Below are 11753 nucleotides of genomic sequence, written 5' to 3'. Positions count from 1 at the left end.
TTTTTTGAACATTTTTGACGCCATACAATAGTATGTCATTTTTTTGACATTTTCGACGTAATACCATAGTATGTCATTTTTTGGACATTTTCGACGTCATTGTATACTATGTCATTTTTTTGGACATTTTTGACGTAATACCATACTATGTCATTTTTTGGAAATTTTCGACGTTATAGTATAGTATGTCCAAAAAATTCTTTTGGAACAGGCAGTACTGATGTGGTCATCACAGTCGAAAAAGTCTGCCTTCTTGTCACAGAAAGTATAGGTTTTGTTACACAGGTTCCATGGGACAGTCCCCAGAAGGGTGGTGACACAGACACCAAGAGCTCCTGGCTTAAGACTAGCCAGAGTAATTACTTCTGGTAGTCGGAGGTCCATCAGTGGCAGATGTATGGTGTCACTTGGATGTGTGCTCACAGTTGTGTGTTGGTCTCATTCCCCTCATATGCAGTCCTGTTCATCAGTTGCCACCACAAATTTGCTGGAGTCATGTGGATGAATCTGGGGGGAGGATGTGTCTGCTTCTCTCCTTATCTTGTTGAGGGCCCCCACTCCCAAACAATAGATATGCTGCAGTCACAGCACAGCAGGGATTCCACCTGGCCTGTGAGAAACCCATTGCTGCTCAGATTACAGAGATGTCAGAACTTCTAGGCTAAAAGAGTGAGGATCTGTTGGTTGCTTCACTGACTTTGAGACAAATTACCTCTAAATTTGTAAATTCCCTTTGTAGTCAGAACTTCCCCATCAGTCAGTCTAGAAGTCTAACACTCTCTGTACCTTACAATGACTGAGATGTATTCGTCTGGGTCTTTCAGCCATCTTTACAGCAGTTGGAATGGTTCCTCCCAACGTGGGCTGGCCCAGCTCCTCCTTTTATATATCCCACAGTAATTATAAAAAGATTTAATAAAAAAAATGTAACATTTTAAACAAATTCTAAATTAAATGTTAATCTAAATTCAATAATTACACATAAGTGTAAAGTTAATGTACAAAACAAATATTTTGGATTTTTCTATTTTTATCAAACTACTTTAAACTTCTTTATGGCTTAAAAATCACATATTTTTTGAATATGTCACTTAAAAAAACTGTTATATTTGACAATTTAAAATTAAAATAAAATTAATCCAGCCTGTTTGATCCTTGGGTTTCAAAGGGTTAAATATAATTAACATAAATTCAAACAAGGATTTTTACTGATTTTCTTTCCTTCATTAAGTCACAATTTATTAAAATCAAATATAAATTCCACTTACAAAACATTTCATTTCTTGTTTTTTACAGTAAAGCTACAGAAACGGTTTTAATCCAGGCATTATTTGACAACTTTGGGTTTTATTCACACGTTAAATATATTCTGTACAAAAGATAAAACAAAAATCATCATATTGCATTTGCATTATTATTATTACTAGTTTTTTTTAGTGTGCTGATAGTGTAACAGATCTTCAGCTTGACCTTTCAGGCCCCCTCAGCTGTGGGGTCACGGGGTCACCTGAGCAGGTGGGCAGCGGGAGCCGAACACGGCAGCGAAGTGTTCGACGAGGATCTCGGTGAAAATGTTGATGGGCGTCAGCGCGCTGAGCGAGATGGAGCCGTGGCGAGGCCAGACCAGGTTCACGCCGAAGACGCACGCCAGGTTGGAGGCGCTCATCTTGTTGCTGAGGCTCTCCTGGGACACCTGGAGAAAAACCCAAACAACATCGATGTGCAATTATACATCTCTGAAAAGCAGAAGTGGAGCCTCCTGCACAACCAACAAGTTGTTTCTGGATTGCAAGTCAAGAAGAAAACACTTGTCTCTTCTAGCAGCCATTGTACAACAAATAAAGCTGTAAAACCAGCTGACCAAATGACCTAGAGCGCAGCTTGGGTTGCTAGGTAACGGGCAGACTCCACTAGGGTTGCTAGGCAACAACACAGTCCTCGTGCCTTTTAAAACAGCTTGTTTTTCAGACACCAACAGACATCAATTTATTGCCAAAAATATGTTTTTACAAGAAATTCTGACTCAAATGGAAATAAAAAATGTTTTAAAACAAATTCCTTTAGAAATGAGATCAGATTCTATAAAACATCCTGAATTTTATGACTTTTAAACCTGATAACTAAATAATTTCTGCGAACGATGAGCAAAAACAAAAAAACTTTAACCAACCAAAGTTTAATTAGTAAGAAAAAACTACAAATATATAATCCTACGAAGGAGAAACTAAATGGATGGTATGAGAATTTTGAGGAATTTGATTAAAATAATAATATAAATTTAAATACAGAAAGATAAATTAGAGCTTTTTTTTTTTATACAAATATTATACATAAATACACAATTTAAAGAAAAAATATACAAAAATTAAATAAAGGCTTGAATAAACTTGTAATAAATGGTCAAATAAAATAAAATACAATTAAAAATTATAAATTTAACTGTACTGTCCATTTTTATTACTTAGATAAAAAATTGTAAAAACTCCTTTTATATCCAAACTTCAACTTTGACTCTGGTTTTAACTTTTTAAAGAATTATTTCTGTTCCAAAATACTTTCCATTTTTTTTGTTCAGTGTTTGAAGACGAAACTCCTTTTGGAAATCAGGTGGAAAAAATGTAGCTGACTGTTGTTGGACTTTAAACCAGGGGTCCAGAACCAGAACCGGGACGATTCGGACTCACCATGTTCAGGAAGCAGAGCAGAAACTTCAACACGATGAAGTTGTGTTCAGGAAGACTCTCTACGATCTGCTTGCACCTGGTGGCGCGAAGGCTGCTCTCCACATCTGGAAGGTCCAGTAAGAGACGGTGAAACCGGACCGTCCAGAACCAGACAGTCCAGAACCAGACAGTCCAGAACTCACCCAGAAGCTCCAGAACCTGGCTGTAGACCCGGAAGGTGAGCAGTGGCTCGGGAAGTTCTCTGAGGAATGTCTTCAGGATCACCGCGGCAACGTGGACGTCCTGGTAGAGGTCAAAGTTCACTGGCTTACCTGAAGAAAAACAAGTAAAAAAAAGAAAAATGTTAACAGGCTGATTGAAGGATAAACATTTTAATTTTTGTAATAAAAAAAAACAGATTGTATTTTAATTTCTTCTCTAAGTTGATCTTAATTAGAAAAAAGTTGCAAAACATATCAAAAAAGATGGTAGTTCTTGGAAATCCTAATTTTTCAAAAATTCAATTTATTGCCCAACTTTACTGCAGGTCTTCAGTAAATGAGTCTCTAATGTTCAGTAAACGACCCTGAAAGGAAGATTCTAAAATGTTTCAACAAAGTAGCCGATTAATTACGATAAAGTACCAACCTCCGGGTTTTACAAAAGTATCCCATAAAGGGGCATCAGGAGAAAAAGAGATTTTACAAAACCAAAAAGTAACTTGTAACAAAGTAATCTGCAAATTCCAAATAACATATAGAGTAAAAAAAGATTTCAGGAAAGAATCCAAGGAAGCAACACGGATCAGAAAAGTTGTAAAATGGAACCTGGAGATTCGAACAAAGACACATCAGAATGTTTGAAGGTAAAACTTCCAGAAAGTCCCGTCCTGGTGCTTTCCCTGCGACTTCCTGCAGGTTCAGCCTGAGCTGGGCCCCTGCAGGCTGGGGGAGGAGACCCCGCTCACCCTGGTTGTAGAGTTTCTGGACTTCCTTGATGATCTGAACCCGAACCGAACGCCTGAAGATCCCCTCTGTCCTGAGACCTGAAACAGTGCAGCATGTTACTGCAAAAATTCCTCAAATTTGAAAACAAACATAAAAATTTACATTTTTTATGCTAATTTCTCTTGAATTTCACAATGATGACTATTTTTCAAAAATAGCAGCTGTTTTTGACCTTTTTAAATCAATTATCATAAAACGTTAACAATTTTCATAACTTATATGAACTTTATGTCACATCACATGTTTTCAACTTTGGTCATCTTATTCAAACAACCTTAAAGTGATAATATGTAACAAGTCACCAGTTATCAGCTGGAATCAGATAAAGATGTGTCGGACTGGGAACCAGTTGTCTTAGTGGGTTAGCGCTAGCTTCTGCTCATATTTAATGTGTGTAGAGGTTTAGCGTTAGCTTCCAGTAATTTTTTAATGTTTAGCGGTTTAGCATTTGTTCCTACAAACCTTTTTGTGTTTCAGTTTGGTGTTAACTTCTGCTAATTTTATTAGGCTTTTAGCGGTTCTGTGTTAGCACAGCTAAGATTCTTGTTTAGCAAATTATTAGATACTGAACCCAACATTTTGGTTAGCTGTTGCTAATAACAATTGCCTTTTTTAGCGCAAACATATATTCTCCATTACGATCAAGGCAGCCATTTTGAAAAATGCTCACCTGAAAAGAAAACAAGATCCTGAGAATATGTATGATTTCTACGGTATAAAATATGATTTGACAAACACATTCATCTAATTGGTGCAAAAATTTGTTCTCCATGACAACCATGGTAGCTATCTTGAAAAGAGATTTTAAAAAAATTATCAGAAAATATAATTTCTATGGGTTTACTAATGTATGATTTTACACCAAAAATATTCTTCTGGTAGTTGTAGTGCAAAAACAAATTTTCAAATTGGCCGCCATCTTGAATTTTTCAGTGGCTAACGGTTATTTTCCAAGCAGCTTTGTTGTTGTGAAAGATTTTTCTGACATATTTCATTATCTGCTGCACTAAAACTTAAACATTTACTGATGGCAGGTGGAAATCCAGGTGGAAGTCATGTGATCAGGCGAGGCTCACCTTTCTCCTTCAGGTAGGCCACAGTCTGAGCCACGACAGGTGGGATGATCGCCTCACGGTTCTTCTCCCTGATGCTGCAGAAGCAGAGTTACTGATTGGTTAACGAGTTCAACTTTAATGAGCCGTTAGGCTAACGAGCTGATAGGCTAACGAGTTGATAGGCTAACGAGTTGATAGGCTAACGAGCTGCTTGGTTAATGAGCCAATAGGCTAACGAGCTGCTTGGTTAACGAGCCAATAGGCTAATGAGCTGCTTGGTTAACGAGCCAATAGGCTAATGAGCTGCTTGGTTAACGAGCCACTCACTACTGCAGGCTGACCCCAAACTGCTGCGTGGGCAGCGGCGGCCGAGGAGGCGGCGTCTTCACAGGCGGGGGCGGTCCGCCCTTCTGAGCCGCCCGCAGCTTCTCGTCATGCCTGCGATGAACCGGAAACATGATGAGGAAGATGAAAACAGAGAGGAAACCCAGGTTAGAGGAGGAAACTTGCCTCAGGACGTCTGCAGGGATGAAGAGCTGGTCGTAGTTCAGGTGTTCCCGCAGCTCCGCCAGGTAGTTCACATACTTCAGCTTCTTCCCAAACTTGCGACTGAGAGAGAAACAGGAGAGATCTGATGATGCAAACGGAGGATTTTTATTTTTAGGGATGATTTACACCAGCTCTGTTTAGTCCGCTTTAATCAAACTCCAGTTTGTTTGTCTAGAAAGTCAGATTTGCTTGCAAAATTGTCCAAAATCATAAATTCTGGTCCTCCTACAAGCTCGGTCTTGGCTCGGTTGAAGTGAACTGATAAAATCTGACGCCACTCCATTTTTGTTTACATTTTGTGAAGAAGAAAGTTGAGCTCAGTGTCTTCTTCAGAGGTTTTTGTGTCGTTTCCTTCAGTAAGTCTTTGTGCTTTTTCAAAGTTTGATCTTTTTGACAGGGAAAAGAACCACAGAGGCTGAAAATGTAACAAATGCTGCAACTTTGGTTTCCAATCAAACAGTCTACTGGACTACCAGGTGGAAAAACTCTCTTCCCTTAGATGGCGCCTGAACAGAAACTGCAGGTTTTACCTGATCAGAGGTTTGAAGATGTTCCAGACGATCCGGATGAAGTTAGTTGGATGGACGACGTAGAGCGTCTTTAGGTTCTTCTTGTATCTGCAGATGAACGCAGGAAATTCAACTATTTTGTTTCTTCTGCATCTATTGACTTCCAGATGACTTCCTCCACATTAATGCTTTAAAGGTGACCCATCATGTTTCCTTGAACAGGTTAGAATAAATCTGTGGTCTATACAAATCATGTTCATTGCATTGTTTGCAAAAAGTAACTCATACAAAATGAGATTGTAGCTGCTTTAGGGCGTCTGTCACTTTAAATCCAAATAAGCTGCTGGCCACGCCCCCTAAAACTCATTGTTTATACTCACATGTGTGCTAACAGATGTGCCATTACACAACTGTATATCTTTGAAAAGCAAATATGAAGCCTCCTGCACAACCAGCAAGAATGCAGCAAATGTTTTCTGGATGGTACGTCGACAACAAAACATCTGTTTTCCAGCAGCCATTGTACATCACATACAGCAGTAAAACAAGCTGACCAAACGTGCTGGAGCTCTGCTTGGGTTGCTAGGTTACGAGTGGAATTCCACTGAGGTTGCTAGGTAACAGTGCAACGCTACGTTCTGGCGGCTCATTTTCTTTACAACAAAAATTAACCTCTTGCCAAAAGATAGATGTTGTTTTTTTTTTTTTTAAGTGCTTGGTTTGTTTTTAGAAACATTTATGATCCAAATGGAAGCATAGAAATATGCTAAATGTGAATTTTGTATCATAGGTCCCCATTAAAATATGTCCCGTCCATTTTGAAACCTGAGGCAGACTGAGGTTTTTATGGATCATTGATTTGTATTCATCTACTTTCTGGACATTTGAAGAACTGAAGTCGTCATTATGAGGAGGAGGACTTACTTCCGGTCAAACTCGCCGTAGGCTTCGCGCAGCCACTTGAGCGACGGCTTGTTGCTGCTCCTGATGCCGTAGTGGAAGTAAACCAGTATGTAGTCCATCTCCACGTACTGGTCCAGCGTGAACTTCAGGTACCTGCAGCGGCAGAACAGGGTGAGAAGAGGAAACGCTTCGCCGAGTCGCTGCAGGTGGGATTCCTGACATACTCGAGGAGGCGGCGGTGGTTGAGCTGGTGAGACGGCGGCAGGCAGCAGCTGCTGAAGACGATCAGCTTCCTGCCGTAGTTATCGTCTCCTGCAGAACCCAGTCACAGTCAGAACCAGAACAACATGCTGGTTTTATGGCCAGAACTCTAAATCCTCCCAGTTTACCATCATTCAAAACCAGCATAAGACCAGTTTAACCTTGGATGTTTACTTTTCTTTTTGACCAAAAAAACTTTAATGTCAAAGGAAAAAATGCAAAAGAAAAGAAAATGTCTAGAGTGGATTTTAGAAAATAAAAGTTAGTAAAATAAAATGTTTAATATTTGCATTAATTAATATTTTTGATGAAATCAGATTTTACTTTGATATTAAATGGTTTATTGTCATGTTTTGTCCAAAATCCACATTTGTTGATTCTATTCGAAGTGTAAAAACAGAACTTTGTTGAATCAAAGCAGATTTAAGAGATTTAAAATTTAGAGCTAGTTTTGTGAGGAAATATTCTAAATAAATGTGACTCATTTTTGTTTTTCAGAATTATTTGTTCCTTAAAAAAACAAAAACAAAAAAAAACAGATTAGCTTTGAAAACCACAAACTGACTGTTTTCCTGGCAAACTCGCAGGAATATTTGACTTTTTTTTTCCTCAAAAAAAATTTAAATAAAGTTTTTTAACCACTTTTTTCCCCCCTTCCACTCAACTTTCTATGAACATACTTAGAAGTCAGCAGAACAGAACATTTTTGGAATAAAATCATCAAAACAAACAAAAATAAACTTTCTAATTGCAATAATTTGCGAGTAATGAATGTTTGGCTTTATTGTTATAGTAAATTAATGTTCAGTTTCAGTTTTCTGGATGTTTAATAGATAAAAAACAAACCTGACACCTGGATGATTCCGTGTCGAGCCACATCGTAGTACGGATGGGACGGATCGGTTCTGCTGGGACCGTCAGGAACCGCCCTCTGCTCTTCCTCATCCTCCTCTTTCTGCAGCTCTGCCAGGAGGTGAAACAGTTTTTACTGTAGATGATGGCAGCATGTTGGAGCAGATCTGTTGGTTCTCATGTTTTATGTTTCTAAGGTTTTCCCCGAAGCGCTGCATGTTCGGACCGATACTCTCTCAGAGCAGCTGGAAGGATTTACGGTCGTTTTTTGATAATTATGATGCATACAAGAAAAAAAAAAAAAACATCTCAAAAGTTCAAATAATACCTGAACGTACTATAAGATATAAGAATATCGTCTTTGCTCCCTGTAAGTAAGAGCAGAACTACTTCAACAAACTTTTATTCAAGTAAAAGTCAAAAGTAGTCGTCCAAGAAATGACTCAAGTAAAGAGTATAAAAGTATTTGGTAAAGATTTTACTCAAGTACTGAGTAACTGATCAAATTATCAATCATTTAATATTTTAAAATTACATCATCAGATGGAACAAAAAATAAATCAAGTGAACATTTTGTTATTTTAAGAACAAAAATGACAATAATTCATAAAACAAAAACAACAAAATCAGGCAACTAAATTTATTTTCCTAATCAGTACTTCATAATAATATTACTCAAGTAAAAGTAAAAATACTTCTAAAATTATATTTTATATAAAAGTAACTCAAGTAAATATAATTGAGTAAATGTAACTACAGCTACAGTCTTCAGTCAGAGGCCTCTCCAGATTAATTGGAGGACTGACTGCTACTGGAATTCATATAATTTCAATTCTGTCTGAGGGTTTTTTGATTTAATTTAACAGCTGATAAGTGAAGGTGCTATATTTGGATTCCTGTATCAAATCGTGTGATGCAGCAGATTAAACTGGGAGGAAACCAGCAGCTCCCTTATCGTTTCCCAGAAACCACAGGGAGGCATCAGGAAGAGAGGAAACTGTGCAGTTCCAGCCGTTTGTCTGCAGCTCAGAGGGAAGTTTGCTGTAAACATTCGGCTCTGATAACAGAGAGGAAATGATTCGCACTCAGTTCGCAGGAAAAAACTAAGATGGAGCCGTTAAAATGTCTGCAGAAAACCCCAAAACCTGAACTGTGTCTGCAGACGTTTGGGCGTAAAGAAAAGAAAATATCCTCTATGATGAATTCAGATCCACCAATAAGATTTATACTCAGTAGTTCTGATGTTTTACAAGCTAAATAGAGAAGAAAAAGACACAAATTCTTTATTTTTCCTCACAGTTTTAAGTTAAATCTGATCTTTTTTTTTTTAATTGCAACCATAAAGTCTTAATATTAGCAGGATAAAATGTTACCAGAAGAAAGCAGCTTTGATTCTTTATAAATAAATTCAGTCGTTTCAAATTCCTGCTACTGATAATAATTTGATGTGTTAAAAATTTTCCTTACTGACAAAAAAGTATAAATTCACATGATGCCCAACATTTTAATTCCTAAATGATTTTAAAGTAGGAGTTCTCCAGAAATGATTTTTTCTTGTATTATTATGACTAATAAGGTAAAATGGTGAATTTATTCTCAGACCTTTTCCTCATTTTTTCCTCTCTTCTGTTCTACGTTCTTCTTGTATTATTATGAGTTTATTCTTGTTTTATTTTGACTTCTACAACTTTTTTCTCATATTATTACAACTATTCTTGTACTACAACTATATTCTCATAATACAAGTTTATTCCCACATTATAATATTTTTTTTCTTATCTTATTTTGACTTGTTGTATAACTTTATTTGTGTAAAATTAAGACTTTTTTCTCAGTTTAATATTTTTTCTTAGCCTGATATTCTGTCATACAAATCAGATCAAAACAAAAAACTGCGTCTTTTTATTCAGTGTTTAAAAAAGTTTTGGTTTCAACTGTAAGTCCAACTTTGAGAGATTTTAGCATTCTTTGACATTTATCTTTTCTTTAAAAATAAAAACACAAAGTGTTGAGAAACTTTCTGTTCCCTGGAGGAACAGAAAGTTTCTCTTCATGAAGCAGCGTGACTCCGATTCTCTTCTCCTGAACATTTTGTACGTTTAATATTCATAGATTTACCTCAACATTTTCATAAAAGTTACTAGTTTTTCTACTTTTTCAAAATCAGTAATATTTTACATAATTTCATTGAAACAAAACGCGTCCAAAGTCCTCTTGGGTATAAAACATGTAATCTCTTCCCCGACCATAACGCAGCCACTACTGTGCTTTCCATTTCTAAACCTGACAGCTCAACTCCTCTTTTGTTAAATTATAGCTTTTTCAGGCTTCAGGGACGATAATAACTGTAAATATTTTACACTTTCAGTACCAACAGACGTAAACAGTTAAAGATGAAGTACATGAAGTTTAATCAGCAAGTTTTCCAGCCTTTCCTCCAGATGAAACTCATTTTAACCAAACTAGAAAACATTCTCAGATATTTTAATGTTTCTTAAAAATAAAAAAACGGTACATTGATTCACTTTAAACTTGCCACATTATTCAGCCACCACTATGCTTTACATTTGCATACTTTTTACCTTTCAGCTCTACCTATCCAACTATAAAAGATTGTTTTCACTTGGAATAATTTATGTTTTAAGAATTAATAACCTTTTATATGTCCATTTAATATTAATGAAATTTTTACGGAGAAATCTGAGCTGGTCTCCGTTCATCAACACATAATTCTGGGATAAATATTTTTAATTTTACAGTTTATATTCGTGGGAAAACTTTGAGTAAAGAGTAAACTCACCTATTTCTGCCAGCTGCTCCAGGTCAGACGTGTTAGTCATTCCTTACGGGCCAAAAGAGAAAGGAAAAACAAACTCGGTTGAATTTTAACTCCTGTAAATGTCGGATAAAGAGCGAAAGAATGAAAAAAAGCCACCAAAAGTCAAAATGTCCGCTGAGAAAACCCAGAAAGCACCTCGGTGTTTTACCTGCTGCTTGCCAACAGGTAAAACACGGAGTAATGAGCGGGGGAGCAACACCTGGCCTGCCTCATTAACGCGGGTTTTACCGCAGAAATAAAAGTTCATATTTCAGTAATAACAACACCGAGACGTGAGGTGAAGCCTCCACTGTACCTGCGAAGAAGATTAAATCCAACTTCAATCCGGAGGCGAAACCAAGGAGAGAAACTTAAGCAGGACGCAGCCGATCCAAAACTTCCTCCAAACTAACTCTGCGCATGCTCAGACCGTTTTCCCCCTGGAAAGAAAAATAAATAAATTAATTAATTAATAATTAACTAGGATGAAAATAATATAAGAATACAACAAATTCTTTCTACAAAAAATGGGAAGCAATTTTATTGAACATATTTTAAAAAAACAAACAAACTAGAATCACCGATATATAAATACAAATCCGCAACAAAACCATAAAGAATAAGTAAAATAATTATTTAAAACGATATATTACAATAGGCTGCAAAATATAGAAAAGCTTAAAAAAAACAGCAACATAAAAGAAAATTACAATAGGCAATAAAATTAAAATCAATTTAGAAAAAAACATATATATAAACAATGTGAGAAATGATTTAAAAAAGGACATTAAAATTAAACTGAAAATAAAAAAAATTATAAATTTGTAAAAACAAAACAAAAAAATGATGATAGAAAAAAAATAAAAATAAAAATACAATAAAGTACTGGACAAGCAAAATGAAACCGAATGTTTAATAACTTTCTTAAACAAACAAAACAGGAAAAACGATTAAAAAAAGATGAGCAAATGAAAATGTTTATATGAAATAAAAATTAAATAAACGTCAAAAACATAAAAATCATTCCAATAAACAAAAAAAAAATATTAGGAAAAATATAACTGAAATATTTTTTAACATAATGAAAACAACACATAAGAAAAAAGACAACTACATATTTGAGTTTTGTTTGACTC

At 36.1% G+C, this 11753-nt stretch overlaps 1 protein-coding gene across 1 annotated transcript; it reads right to left on the bottom strand.

Moving 5' to 3' along the window:
• Positions 1-1212: 1212 nt before the first annotated feature.
• Positions 1213-11057, bottom strand: LOC114161162 (rho GTPase-activating protein 8). Its single transcript, XM_028044309.1, has 13 exons — positions 10934-11057; positions 10600-10641; positions 7794-7910; positions 6911-6998; positions 6708-6839; positions 5805-5891; positions 5236-5334; positions 5053-5163; positions 4747-4820; positions 3631-3708; positions 2867-2995; positions 2685-2788; positions 1213-1693 (listed from the first exon to the last, which is right to left on the bottom strand). The coding sequence occupies exons 2-13, from the start codon at positions 10637-10639 to the stop codon at positions 1496-1498; spliced, it is 1257 nt and encodes a 418-aa protein (XP_027900110.1). The 5' UTR covers positions 10640-10641; positions 10934-11057; the 3' UTR covers positions 1213-1495.
• Between the last annotated feature and the right edge of the window lie 696 nt (positions 11058-11753).

The sequence above is a fragment of the Xiphophorus couchianus genome, chromosome 17, assembly GCF_001444195.1.
Source record: "Xiphophorus couchianus chromosome 17, X_couchianus-1.0, whole genome shotgun sequence".
NCBI lineage: Eukaryota > Metazoa > Chordata > Actinopteri > Cyprinodontiformes > Poeciliidae > Xiphophorus > Xiphophorus couchianus.
This window is presented reverse-complemented; position numbering and strand designations above follow the sequence as displayed.

Bases quoted from the DNA above. Each gene is read 5' to 3' on its own strand.
- LOC114161162 (XM_028044309.1), bottom strand. From the start codon at position 10,639: ATGACTAACACGTCTGACCTGGAGCAGCTGGCAGAAATAG. The intron at 7,911-10,599 runs GTGAGTTTACTC...ACCTCCTGGCAG, and splicing joins GGAGCAGCTGGCAGAAATAG to AGCTGCAGAAAGAGGAGGAT. The intron at 4,821-5,052 runs GTGAGTGGCTCG...CTGCTTCTGCAG, and splicing joins TTTGGGGTCAGCCTGCAGTA to CATCAGGGAGAAGAACCGTG.